This window comes from Myotis myotis, unplaced genomic scaffold, assembly GCF_014108235.1.
Source record: "Myotis myotis isolate mMyoMyo1 unplaced genomic scaffold, mMyoMyo1.p scaffold_m19_p_17, whole genome shotgun sequence".
Lineage (NCBI taxonomy): Eukaryota > Metazoa > Chordata > Mammalia > Chiroptera > Vespertilionidae > Myotis > Myotis myotis.
In genome coordinates, this window is record NW_023416321.1 from 28,603,093 (window position 1) to 28,617,641 (window position 14,549).

General features: G+C 41.1%; 1 protein-coding gene across 10 annotated transcripts in view; it reads left to right on the forward strand.

The window, feature by feature from the left end:
• The first annotated feature begins 209 nt into the window (after positions 1-209).
• Positions 210-14,549, forward strand: part of RHOT1 (ras homolog family member T1) — a 57,404-nt gene continuing 43,064 nt past the window's right edge. For 3 of the 10 annotated variants that reach the window (XR_004972850.1, XM_036340537.1, XM_036340536.1), the window contains exon 1: positions 213-462. Coding sequence is in view for 7 of the 10 variants with exons in the window: in XM_036340537.1 (XP_036196430.1) it covers positions 387-462 (76 nt within the window). In the remaining 3 variants the exon portion in view is untranslated. Of the gene's footprint in view, positions 463-14,549 lie in introns of all 10 variants that reach the window. The other 7 variants (XM_036340535.1, XM_036340533.1, XR_004972849.1 and 4 more) reach the window with 5 other exon arrangements.

Here is a 14,549-nt window from a genome sequence, read left to right on the forward strand (position 1 = left end):
TTCCACTCAAATTCCCAGCTCAAAACGTGATGCAAGCATCTGTGCCCAGCAGAGGGTGGGGGAGGCTCCTCGGCTCCCCGGCTCTGCGCCGCCGCGGGGAGGCAGGAACGCGGCTTAAGTTGGAGCGGCGTTCGCGTTCGCGTTCTGAAAGCACTTGTCCCTCGCGGCGCCCCGTCGACCCCGCCGCCGCCGCCGCCGCGGCTGCCCGCGGAGCCGGAGGAGGCGGAGCTGGCTGTGTCCCGGCTCTGGAGCGGGTTAGCAGCGGAGAAGGCGGCGCGGCAGGCCCGGGTGGCCCAGGCTCGGGCGGGGCAGCGGGGGACGCTGGCAGGCAGCGCGGGGAGAGCGGTGCCTTGGGGTGGGCGCTCCCAGCGAGAGGAGTCCGCTCCATGCATGCGGGCCGAGCCCGGCCCCTACGAGCCGCCGACATGAAGAAAGACGTGCGGATCCTGCTGGTGGGAGAACGTGAGTCCGCGCACCCGGGCTGGCGGCGGCACCGCAGCCCCTGCTGCCCCGGGCCTTCTCGCCCCTCGCCGCCCCGCGCTCCTCCCTGCGCGCCCCCAATGCCCCGTGCACCTTCACGCTTCCCTTTGGGCTGTCTGCAGGAGGCTCTCCGCCCCCTCCTCCCCTGGGCCCTCCTGAGACCCCCCCCCTCTTCCCCTGCCCCCCATTCGCCCTCCCAAGCCGTGTCCCCGTTAGTCTCTGGCCGCCCGGCCTCATCCCTCCCAAGGTCCTCTCCGCCTTTTCCTCTGCGAATCCTCTCCTCCTGGGCCTCGGCGGTTCCAGGCCGCCTCCCTTCGGACCCTCGCCTTCCGCGGAGATTCCCTTGTCACCGCTAGGCAGGTGCTGGGACGGGCAGCCCGACCAATGGGGATGGCGGGAGCGGCTCCCGGGAAAGCTAGGGGGAGGGGTGCAGAACTATTCGACTGGTGGACAAGGTCAGGTTTCTGCCTTTTTCCCCCCACAAACGCCGTCTCTCTCTCAGCATAGACGTGAAGATATGGAGCGTTTTTAGGGATTCTTTGTACTTTGCATTGGCATAACTCTGGGTACACTTGCGCATTCCTCAAAAATGTACTCTCCAAGTTATACGAGGGCTCAATGAATGGAATAATTCTCCGGGGAGGGTCCTTTAGTCGAGAGGATTGTTGTTACCCGAAAACCTGCTTGCCCCGGTCTTTTTAAGCATTCTTTATCCCGTAGCTACCGGGTAATTGATTTATAAATAACGACAGGCACGCAGGAGACCCAGCGCACACACATACACATGAGACCCTGCACCTTTTGAAGATCTAATGGAGGAGAAGTGCCTTCTGTTCCCGGCCTTGGGGACAGGACAGCAGAGACTTCTGATAACACTGTGCAAGTCCCATGACTCCGTTGGTGGGACTGAAAGAAGAGAGTGGGCTGGCGGGGCTGGGCTGCTCGTTTTCAAGCACATACACTGGTTAAAGCGTTGCCGTTGCTGTTTTGAAGCGCTCTGTTCTGAGCCCCACTCCCTCCTAGAGAAGCCCCTCCACGTCCCTGCCATATTCTCCCAAGGAAGGAAGGACCCTCTTCTGTAGTGTGTTTTGCTGTTCGTTGAAATCTGCGTTCACCTGCTGTTTGGAGAAATCTTCCTTTAGAATCAGAAGTTGGACGTAAACATAGCCAGCTTACTTTTTGATTTGCAGTTGTGAATTTTAATCTTTAAAATAACTATGTCTTTTTTTTTTTTTTTTTTTTTTTTGAGAGAGAAAACATCTCTCGAGGGCCCCGACTGGGGATGGAAGTGGCAACTGAGGTATATGTCCTGACCAAATCCATCCCATTGGTGAATGGGATGACGCTCAAACCAACTGAGCCACACTGGCCAGGGCTATAGCCATATCTTAATCTGTATTTTGCATGGACTTCCTTGACAAAGTTCAGGAAGGTGTTATTTAACATGATTCATGCTGATGTATTTGGAAAAGCAAGGTAGGAAAAGGGCGTAGATGATCTGCTTAAAAACTGATCCTGACTTGTATCATCAAATGGTTTTATACTATATTCATTTTTTTTCTTTTTTATAATATATTCATTTTTAACACTAATTTTTAAAAAGCAAAAATCCCAAGTTTAATTAGTTTTAAACATAGGAAACAGTTACATATAAATGATCTGTAAAACACCTAATAGGAATACTATACATATACATAAAATATATTGTCAGCCTAAAGACGTTTAAGTGAAAAAAAAGAAAAGAAAAAAGGAAAAACAATAACAAAACAAAATTTAAAAAGACATTTAAGTTAAAATGTTAACAGTATTATTTACTTAGAAATACAGAAAATAATTAAACATTTGTTAGAAAAATTAAAAGCTATGTTCTGCAGAAATGAAAGCAAATAAGAGAGTTGACAAAAGTATATGTGCAAGAGTTTTTTGATCAGAGGGAGAAACCTGACACAAGAAAGCCTTAGGTTTTGAGGAAGACATTTTTTTTAAAAAATGTGGTACCAAAAACTTCAGGCCAGCTACTATACCATATATACACTTTCTTTTCACATTTAAAAATATTAGAAAGAGGTATACTTATTTGAAACATTTAATTAGTTATTTTAAAGGGTAGTATTTTGGGGGGGGAAATGTTTGAAGCATTACTTTTTGAGGTTTAATGTAAATATTTCATAGCTGTTAGCCTAGCTGTAGCACTTTAGATACTAGGTACATATAAGTGTGACCAAGACTATTTTAAATAGTACTGCTCTGAAATGTGGGTTTATCAGGAAAACCACTCTTTCAGGAAAAAGTGGTAATAATTCAGTTGCAGTTTTAAGATGTTAACCAAGGGGAATGGGAAACAGCAAAGGGAGAGGGGCATCATATCTGATATTGTAAAGCCTATTTTTTTCTATCACTTCAGCGCACTTTATTGTTGTTAGTGTGTGTCCCTGCACCACACAGCAGCAGGTTCATTCATTGAAGCTCCTAAATAGTTGTGAATGGTTTCAACACTCTCTTGACAAACTTACTGTCCTCAGAAGGTGAAATGGACCTTTTCTTGGCCCATCTAGATTCTGACCCCTCCAGGCTTTATTGATAACTAATTGCTTAATATTAATTTGGTGATTAGATCAGAGAAGTTAGGCTGAACATAAATTTTAAGGTGTTTATTTGCAGAGAAAGCCAAAGTGTTTCAAATACCATCTATCTTAATTATTGAACATATTAAATACCATTCAGGCCAAAGGAAAAGTTAATTACCATCTTTAAACAAAACAAAATATTAAAAATCTTTAAAAATGCGACCACACAAAACTTAGTCCTTCAGGTTATAGCTTTTCCTGGTCAGATTTGTTGGCCAAAATTTGTATTTAACTAGATTTGCATGCTAAACAAATGTCCTTGTTACAATAAAATTAGCATGAGCCTTATTACCCTTTATCTGAATTATGTAGCTACATTAAAAGTATACAAGGTAGTTTTAGTTTACTAGGGCCTTGCTTATAAATTAAATTGAGATGTAGTTGTTTTCTACTGATCAGATTATTAAGAGAGTAAAATTGTTATCCTCTTTTTAAATGAATCCAGTAGCTCTTGCCGGATTTGTCTGACTGATTAGTTTATCAGCGGAACCTTTGACAAACTAGTTCAAGCTTGGCCTAGGCCAGTGATGGCGAACCTATGACACGTGTGTCAGAGGTGACATGCGAACTCATTTTTTTGGTTGATTTTTCTTTGTTAAATGGCATTTAAATATATAAAATAAATATCAAAAATATAAATCTTTGTTTTACTATGGTTGCAAATACCAAAAAATTTCTATATGTGACACGGCACCAGAGTTAAGTTAGGGTTTTTCAAAATGCTGACACGCCGAGCTCAAAAGGTTCGCCATCACTGGCCTAGGCTTTTGTAATACTGTATCTCCTTAACTGGTCTCCCTGCTTCTAATTTCGTTCATTCTCCATGTAGCAGATAGCCTCATCATTAAAAAATATCTCAGATCCTGTTACCCATTTTTAAAATTCCCAGATGATGTCTGCTTTCACCTAGAATAAAGTCCTAACTTTTTAATGGAGGCTTAGAAAGTCCTTCACAATCTGGCCCTTGCTTTACTCTTGTTTCTTTTTTTTTCTTGTTTATTTCTTGTTTCCTTGGGCTAGAAAGTAAGCTTCATGAGGGCAGGGTATTTGCCTTGTTTATTTAGATATTCCCAGTGCCTAGAATAGACTTGGCACAAAGTAGGCACTCAGATAGTTGTTGAAAGAATGAGTGAGTTCAGGTTAGTTCCATTTATTTAGGCTTTCCTTGTTTTCCAAACCATTCCTCTCAGATATAAAAATTTGATCATTCTCCTTTTTTAAATCCAGTCTGCTGTGGTTATTGGTAGGATTCGAAGAGGCAGCATTCATCCAGTCTCTTGTCCCATGTCCTTAGCTCGGTTTCGTTTGGGAGATTCCTATGTTCTGGCCATAAAGTAGACCGGTGACTTACACTGACAATGCATGTCTGTTCCATCTCTTGGCTGCCAGGAATTATTGTCCTCGCCAAACGGAGTCAACTTCTCTTTGAAACGCCAGAGGTTCATCTTAGAGATTTGAAGGGGTTGGGGAATGATTCTTTAGGTATAGGCTAGGGTTAAGAGTTAAAGAGACTTCAGGAATTAAGCCAATAGTTATTTTAGAAAAACAAAAAACTTTCTGTGGTCCTTTTAAAGCCATTCTGGTCTTTGTTAGAATGATATTTGAAGATTAAACTGCTCAGTTTCAAATAGACTGTGTTTACTGCCTGATTTTCTGATCAGGGATGTTGACGCATCCTTTCTCCACTGTCTCTTGTTCTTCTGGCACCATTGGGCCCTGGTGTGGATCGGGTATGAAGGAGAGGGATAGATCACAGCATTGGTCCTTCTGCAGGCCCGCATCATCTGCATATGGTCAATAATATTTTCCCCTGGAATGATGCTCATCTATTTTCCCAAATGCTCAAGTTTTCCACTTAAAGATACACTTTCATAGTCACCCTCCTCTGCCGGGGTCCAACCCCAGCGGGTCCAGGGGTTCCCAAAGGCGTAGACAGAGTCGGCGAAGAAGGAAGGACACGGAGACAGTGTTCAGTTGATCAGCAGCCTAGCCAGGATCTCCAGCCAAGTTCTGGTCTGGATCTCCAGAGAGGTTCTGCTCTGGATCTCCAGCGAAGTTCTGGTTAGGATCTCCAGCCAGGTTCTGTGTCCATGTTCTCTTGCTAGGTTCTCCAGGTTCTCCAGCCAGGTTCTGTAGCCATGTTCCCTTGCTAGGTTCTCCAGCCAGGTTCTGTGTCCATGTTCTCTTGCTAGGTTCTCCAGGTTCTCCAGCCAGGTTCTGTAGCCATGTTCCCTCGCTAGGTTCTCCAGCCAGGTTCTGTCTCTAGGTTCTGTGGCCAGTTTCTGTCCAGGATCTTTTGCCATGTTCTCTCCAGCGAAGTTCTTCTGTCTCTAGGTTCTGTGTAGGTTCTGTCTTCTAAGTTCTGTCTCCTAAGTTCTGTCTTCTAAGTTCTGTCTTCTAAGTTCTGTGTTCTAAGTTCTGTGTGTAGGTTCTGTCTTCTAAGTTCTGTGTTCTAAGTTCTGTGTTCTAAGTTCTGTGTGTAGGTTCTGTCTTCTAAGTTCTGTGTTCTAAGTTCTGTGTCCTAAGTTCTGTGTGTAGGTTCTGTCTTCTAAGTTCTGTGTTCTAAGTTCTGTGTCTTGCTGTCTTGTTACATCTGTATTTATACCAGTTGATTCAATCCTATCAATCTCTATTACAAAGGTTAGGGCGTTTCTTATCTCCATTCCAGGGAGTAAAGATTATGTAGCTTAAGCATGATTGTTCATAGTTAAAGTGATTACCAGCCTGGCACTTAGTTGAGGGGTTTTATTCCCTCCCTAACTTCAGGGGAAAATCCCTACCTGGGGAAACAACCTTTCTCAGAGAGACCTTGGTTAAAACACACAGTGCCAAGAAGGTGAGCAAACATATTAAGGACAGTATGCCATATATGCCAGGTCCCTTGAAACAGCAAGCAGGGCCCGGCTCCCGGCACTCCTCCTCCCTGTGTATTCTAATTACAATAACTTAGGAAGAGCCAACACGGCTTCTTAATAAAGACACAAATAAAAAATGAGGAGTAGGTCCCTTTGAAGCATACAGTGTTTGTTATCAAGAAAAAATAGCCAATATGGCTGGTAGGGCGGTAATTGGACCCAGAAAATGTTATTTCCGCTTCATGAATATTAGGAATTTGCCGTCATATAGAACTGGATGTTCAAAAGATGTGATGAAAGGACAAAGAAAATTTTAGCCTGGATAAATCTAGATAATTAGTTCTATAGTGATGAGTGATGTTCCCATGGATGACCTACTTACTAGTAGATCATCTAGAAGCATGGAGTCCCAGACAGACTGTGGCATGTTGTGTTGAAGCGAATCAAAAGGCCTTCTGTCCTTGGGCATACCTGTGGCCATGCTTTTTGTTTTTATAGAATACTTCAATACTTCTCAGGCAAAATAAAGGAAAGAGAGATCATCAAATGGCTGGCTAACAAAGGATAATATTTTTGTCCTTCATATTAACATTTATATTAAATACTGTATACTTATCTTCTCATATATAATTTTAAATGAAATTTATTGATATTTGTTATAAAACAGTATATAAAATATACTTGATTTTATAGTAAATATAAAATTTAATTGGTACAGCAATTAGAGAAGAGCTTGGGATTTTGCCCCTTTTGTGGAAATAATTTTTATTTTCTTATCAGTTAAAAATGTGTAGTGTTTATACTCGTATCTGCCATTTTTAAGGGATCTTTTTTAATGTAGGCTTATATAAATGTTTTTTAAATATAAAATATTTTTTAAATGTTTTCCTTATCTTCAAGGCACTCATTCATTTCTCAATTAGCTTGAAATTTTAATTTTAAACCTGCTTTATTATTATTATTGTTATTTTTTGGTAGTCTCACTCAAGATTAGGTAGGCAGGCACAAGGGGAGCAAAAAGCCCTAGATTAGTTTCACTTAAACATTTCTTAACTAAATCACATCTATGTAATCCTTTATTAGTTAAAGTATCTGTCATCTCACTGCTCTTCTGAAAGGAAACCCAAAATGATACTAATGAAGACATGCTCATTTTCTCCCAAGCTCACTAATCTGTCTCTTGTTCTGATTTTGAACTTATTTTTAAAAAGGAAATTGCCCTCCCATTTTTATGAGGAAGTGATTTATGTTCTTTGATTTTTAAAAGGCCTTTTATTATGCACTTACCTCTGAAACTAGATGGAATTGTTTTATTGTTGTGAGTGCTAAACTGACTTATATTCTCTACCTAATGAGACAAGATATGAATGGATAAATAAATAAATTCACACTCTAAAAGATAATATTCAAATAAATAAATTGAAGTATTCCCACTCTTGGTACCACTGTCTTGTATGTCTATACAAGCAAACATAAGTAAAGCCCTTTACTTGTAGTCTTTACAATACCTCCTGTCTTGCCAAGGTGTTTCCTTTCCCATCTCTGGGGCCTGCCCTGTTGGAATAGACCTAGTGGCAGGTTTGTACTTTGGCAGGAGCCTGCTGCTGGGTAGGCAGCCAGAATTGCCTTGCTGAGCTGAGCTGTGAAGAAATTTGAATTTCCTTTGTAGGTTGGTCTTTCTCTTCTGAGAATATCTCTGGGGGTTTAGGGGGTCTGTGGAAAAACAGAAAGGGACTATGGCCAGGAAAGGGTTGTTCTGAGTTTTTAAGAAGAGAGATGAGGGAGAATTGTAAGGGTTATGGTGAGGGAGGGGACTTTAAGTTAACAGAGAACACTTGTCAAAGGCCTGAATTTTGCTAAGGGATTCTCAGTGAGTCTGATTAAGGAGAACAAGTCCTTAACTTTCTTGAAAGCTAATAGGCTTTTTCATGTTCGTGATTGACTTAATTTCGATCATTTTGTTTTAACATTGTGAACTGTTAAAAGTTAGGTAGGCTTCTTCTGGTGAGGGCCTTGGAGTGGTGGGATGTAAGCGAACTTTTTAAATGGTAATTCTAAAAAGGGGATTATGAGAAGGATCAAAGGCTTAACAGTATTAGAATTTTCAAGGACCAAGCAAGAGTGAGATTTGTTTTCCTTTTGATTACCAAGGAGCATCTGAGTTATTGAGTATCGAATTCATTTTTCCCACTCCTAACATGGAAGATAAGGCTAAGAATATAGAGAGATATAAGGTATCCAGGAGAGTTCTTCAGAAATGGAAATGTTTCTGGGAACATCAGTGTTGGTGGGAGTTTTGTGACTTTGGAGACACTAGGGGGAAAAACAGACATCTCCACTGTGGCCAGAAAAGCCCAGACGCTCAAAGGTCACAGGAATTGTACAGCCATTGGATCTTCTAAAATGTTTGTTTTAAGCACCTGGAAGTTATGCTGCCTGCTAAAATAAATTGCATAAAGGACAAGGCCCCGTGGACTTGATTGGACTTCACAGCAGAGGCATTCTCCTGCCTGGTGATCCACAGAGAGCTCTGCAATCAGAGGGGTGATTACTCTTTGCAAGGAACCTTATTAGGGCTCCCTCCCAAATATATTCTTGTTGCTCTGCAGCATCACTCGCTGAGAGAAAAAAATAGATAGGAGGTCCGAGTTCTAGGTTTCCTGATGCTGGATAATCGCTCATTTTAAATAAGATAACTTTTGCCTCCATTTTGCATAATGGTGTGGAATTAGGATAGACGACTATGGATGTTGAGGTAAATACTACCTTGAGCTAGTTGAAGGTTTGAGGTTGCAAAGACCCTAAGCAAGACCAGGATGAAAGGGCTTATTTAAGGAAAAAGTTATGAAATGCTGAATAAAAGTCAAGTTCTAGAAGTTCCTGGACCCCATATTGGCTTGGCGAGTCACACTTGGTCTTATAAATTAACAAGTGGCCCAGTGCACGGATTCGTGCACATTGAAAGGAAATTAATTAGAAGAAATGTTTTAATATTGTTATGTGCCCTTTCTCTATAATAGGAGTGTCAACCAAATTCGCAATTGGCAATGACAGATGGAAACACATGTGTGCGATTGGTGCCAGCGAGAGCTTTATATGTATCGCGCATGTGCAAGTCAACTTAGCCTTTATAGATATAGAATAAACTTGCTTAATTAGACCTACTTTCTGATTTAACTAAACTTTTCCAGCCCAGTGAAGCACCCCAACTTCTCTTTCAGGTAATTGTCAGCAACACAACAGTAAATATCAACACGAAGCAGATTATTATTGTACGTCAGGCAGGGAGAACAAAGGGTAAAATAGTTAACTGCAGCAGTGTTTGACTATATTCTGTGCAGTGAGAAAACCTGAAGTCATTTTCAAGGTCCACCATTTCTTCTTTTCAGTCGGGTCAAGTTTCTAAGCTTTCTAAATCTCCATTTTTCCAGCTAATGAAAAGAAAATAGGATTCTATCGAGTCTCCTACCCACCTATTCCAGGACTTCTGTGAAGATCAAATGAAATGAGGCACATGAAAACATTTGGTTAAAGTGTGAAATGTTTCCACCCGGCTATAAAGCAAGTCATGTTCCTGGGCTAAAGAAACTGCAAGAAGGCTAGTCATCGCTAGGGAGAGGAAGCCGGGCGTTGCTCTGTGACATCAGTACCCGGATGGTTGGACACTTAGCATATTAGCCATATATATATATATATATAGATGTTTCTGCCAAATCACTTTGCCATACGCAATTAACCAGATAATGTACAATTTGGAGATCTGTCTGCCATTTCTAGGCTGTTATTGGGTCTGTGACCTAATATAACTTATATTTTTTTCATCTATTATAGGCCTGTTTTCTAAGAGTACTACTATAGGATAGTTTATATTAATCATAGAATATAAGCATTGATACCATCTAATCTTTTTTTTTTTTTTAACTGATGAGGAAATTGAGGCCCAGAGAGAGTCAGTGACAACTCAGGGTCACAGTGTTAATGACAAAGCAGGTTCCCAAATCCACATTTTCTGGCCCATTCCAGTGCTCCCTTAACTCCTTTAATTCAAACTCATCATCATCATCACCACAACTACCATATGTGTGTCAGATATTGTCCTAAGCATTATACATCTGTCATCTTAATTCTCTTAACCAATTCAACGCAGCTTTTCAGCATCATATTTTATAGATGAACTGAGGCTTGCCTTAGGAAACACAACTAGTAAGTGCTGGAACTAAGATTTCAGTCCAATTCTGTCTGATTCCAACGGCTGTATTTATTTATTTATTTATTTATTTATTTATTTATTTATTTGGTGAAATATTTATTTAAAAGGTATAAAGAATAATACAACAAATGCCCATCACCCGACTTAAGAAATAAAACATAACCAGTAAGGTGAAGCTCCCTCCCCATTGCATTTCCCTCTCTCCCTCAAAAGTAGCCAAACATAGAATTTCAAATCTGTGCCCTTAACCACTAGGCCATACAGCTCCATTTACTAAGTGCATTTGCTAGGAGCTAGGGATTCAACAGTGGACAAGAAAGACATGTTTCCTGTTATTTCCTGTGGATGACAGAGAAATACTTGTTCCTTAGTCTTTCTGGAGATGCTAAGTAACTGGTAGGAAATACCAGGTTTTCACCAAGGACAGCTAGGGAGTCCTTTGGGAAACCATTGGTGATATTCTGGAAGGTTGCCTAGGTATTACACAGGCACAATACTGTCTTAAGAACACACGTGCCTTAAGTGATTATTCATGCCGAAACCGGTTTGGCTCAGTGGATGGAGCGTTGGCCTGCGGACTGAAGGGTCCCAGGTTCGATTCCGGTCAAGGGCATGTGCCTGGGTTGCGGGCACGTCCCTGGTGGGGGATGTGCAGGAGGCGGCTGATCTATGTTTCTCTCTCATCGATGTTTCTGACTCTCTCTCCCTTCCTCTCTGTAAAAAATCAATAAAAATATAAAAAAAAAAAAAAAGAACACACGTGCCTTAAGTGATTATTCATTTTAAATTCCCTGCTATGTTTCCAGATCTCTGGGAGAAGTAGATAATCCCTTCTTCTGAGCTTTCCTGCCCCCACTTCCTTTCTTTAAATAGAATGATTGAACATAGCACTTGATCCATAACTCTTATGTGGCAATTTTGTCTATCTTGTTTAATACATTTTCCATATTATCCCCACTTAAGTCTTGGTCCAAGTATGTGGCAAATGAATCTGAGTAGAACTCACACTCTTGGATAGAAGATCTATTATAGTGCTTCTCAGTTTTTTGAGTCATCACTTTCTTTTATAAATACAAAACTCTCATGCCCACTGCATTCTAACAATTTTCAGACACTATCTGGGTGTCCTATTCAATTCAATTTTTAAAAAATATATTTTTATTAATTTCAGAGAGGAAGAGGGAGATAGAAACATCAGTGATGAGAGAGAATTATTGATTGGCTGCCTCCTGCACGCCCCCTACTGGGGATTGAGCCCACAACCTGGGCATGTGCCCTTGACTGGAATCAAACCCAGAACCTTTCAGTCCACAGACTGATGCTCTATCCACTGAGCCAAACCAGCTAGGGCTCAATTCAATTTTGATACTTACTATCCTGAGCTAACATCATATCCTACAAGTTCAAGGTCAGTGTTTCCAATAAGATTACCCTTACTTTATATTATTTTTTTGAATCCTCACTCAAGGAATTTTTTCCATTGATTGTTTTTTGTTTTGTTTTTTAGAGAGAGAGTGGAAGGGCGGGAGGGGAGAGGTAGGGGGAGAGAGAGAAACATAGAAATGAGAGAGACACGTTGATTGGTTGCCTCCCGTTCATGCCCCTACCAGGGTGGGGATCAAACTTGCAATAAGGTGTGTGCCCTTGGTGGGGAATCAAACCTGTGATCCTTGGGTCTGAGGGCCATTGCTCTAACCACTGAGCAACCAGCCAGGGCAAGATTACCCTTACTTTAGACACCCAGCTGCAAAGTGGGGTCCCCAGACTACCCACAATTCTTCCTGGATGACTACATATTTGGGGCTTCCCAAAACCCCCTCGGGTTCTATAATTCACTAGAATGACTCAGAACTTAGGAAAAGTCTATACTTAATGATTACACAAATGAACAGCCAGGTGAGGTGCACAGGACAAAGTCTGAAAGGGTACTGAGCACAGAAGCTTTTGTTCCTGTGGAGTCAGAGTGCACTACCTTCCTGGTACATCAGTATTCACCAACTAGGCAGCTCCCCTGAGCTTGAATGTCCAGAGTTTTTATATGAGGCTTCATTATGTAGGCATGATTGGTTAAGTCATTGGCCATGTGACTTAACTCGAGCTCTAGCACCTACCCTTTCCCTGGAGGTTTTGGGGTAGAGCTGAAAGTTCCAACTCTATAATAACATGGTTGGTTTTTCTAGCTGCCAGCCTCCATCCTGAAAGCCATCTCAGCCCTCTCTTAGCCCCAATGCATCATTCCATGGGGATAAATTCAAGCATGGTTGAAAGGGACTAACAAAAGACACTCCTATCATTGAGGCAATGGCCAAAGGATTTTGAAGTTCTATGCCAGGAACTGTGGATAAAGACCAAGTGTATTTTTCTTTTTCTTCTTTTTTTTAAAAATACTTTTTATTGATTTCAGAGGAAAGGAGAAGGGGAGAGAGAGAGAGAAACATCAGTGATGAGAGAGAATCATGGATCAGCTGCCTCCTGCATGCCTTGTAGTAGGAATCGAGCCTGCAACCTGGGCATGTGCCCTGACCAGGAATCAAACCCTGACCTCCTGGTTCATAAGTCAATGCTCAACCACTTAGCCACACTGGCCAGGCCAGGTGTATTCTTTATTGTATCACACCCTCCTTTAATATTATTTGAAATTGCAACACTATTTAATTTTTACTAGAAACAAGTTAACAAAGTAATTTTATAAATGAAATAGCATTTTCTATACTACTCCCAGCTCTTCATTTGCTCTTAAGAAAAGCTTTGAAAGGGAGAATTCAGAATCTCTAGGAGGTGGGACTAGTCTCCCCAGTGGCAGTGCTGAAGCTTCCAAATACTGCTGTGTTTGGGGAGGTGAAATCAAGTGAAACAGTTCATTCAGTCTGGTCGATATGCAGAGGCCCTTATCCCATTCATATAAAATCAAGAAAATTTGATTCATTATCTAGTGTTTTCAAATACATGGTTATTGTGTTAATGTAAATGCATACATATTATGTAATTTATATTCGTAATAGTTTGATGCAAGTTATGCGTCACAGTTGTAGTTCAGAGGAAGATGGGGAGAGCTATAGTAGCCCTGGGATGTCTTTAGAGTTTAGATAGAATTTGAGATGTCCTGAGCGATGGTTAATATTTGGAGCTGGAGAGGGAAGAGGGGGAATGGCATTTTAGGTGAAGAAAAGGAACAACCCAGCGGGGAAGCAGGATTCATCATGGCTCGTTTGTACTTATGCAGAGCAGAGTGGCCTATGTCCTGCCAAAAATGCAAATCGTGTATGTGGGGAATAGTGGGAAATGAGATTACATAGATGATCTGTGTTAAATTTTGTATGATTTTCAAAGGCAAGTAGAATAGTTTCACCTTGATGTGGTAGAGTCAAGGAAGGCTTTTTTGATCAGGTGAGTTAGTAAGTGAAAAGAATGTATGAAAAACATGGACTGGGATTTGTACTTTTGATAAATTAGTAAGGAGAGATAGGAGGAAGGGGTCGAAAGTTGGGAACTGGGAGGCATTTCAGTAAAAGTACCATAGGGAAAGTGGGAACTGAGAAGAAAGAATGAATAAAAATTTCAAAGGAAAATTTGACATAATTTGAAGGCTAAGTGCAGAGGAAGTGTGAATCAAGATAGCCGCAGTTTTTGAGTTGTGCTTTTAATGCTGATTTGTAGAAAGAGTGTTCTTTATTGGTGAAAAATTTATAAATCTGTTGGATTATAATCTCCATGAAAGTTTAAAAAGTAGAGAAGACCTCGATGAATGGTACCCGCAGTACCTGGGATAGTGCCTGGCAGAGAGAATTGCTGGAAATATTTATTGAAGGGATGAAAGCACGCATTTTACATGTCAACCTTGAGGTAAATTTCAGTTGCCATCTGTAAATTTAAAATATGCCAATTTTGACTACCAAAAATGACATAAAATAGTACTTGTTGACCTTTTTCTAGTAACAAAAATTATGTTTATTTTAGAAAATTGGGAAATATATAGAAAAGCACAAAGAAGAAAGTTACAATCACATTTACTTCAGAGTGAACCACTGTTGGTATATATATCCTTCCTGGTGTATTTTTTCTATGCAAATACATATTTTAAAAATAAAATGGGATTGCTTTCCCTGCTGATAGCTCTCACAGACATGGTGAACATTCCTAAAACCCGCCGAACTTTCTGTAAGAAGTGTGGCAAGCATCAACCCCACAAAGTAACACAGTACAAGAAGGGCAAGGGTCTCTGTATGCACAGGGAAAGCGGCATTATGACAGTAGCAAAGTGGCTACGGTGGACAGGCTGAAAAAAGGCCAAAACTACAAAGAAGATTGTGCTGAGGCTTGAATGCGTTGAGCCTAACTGCAGATCTAAGAGAATGCTGGCTATTAAGAGATGCAAGC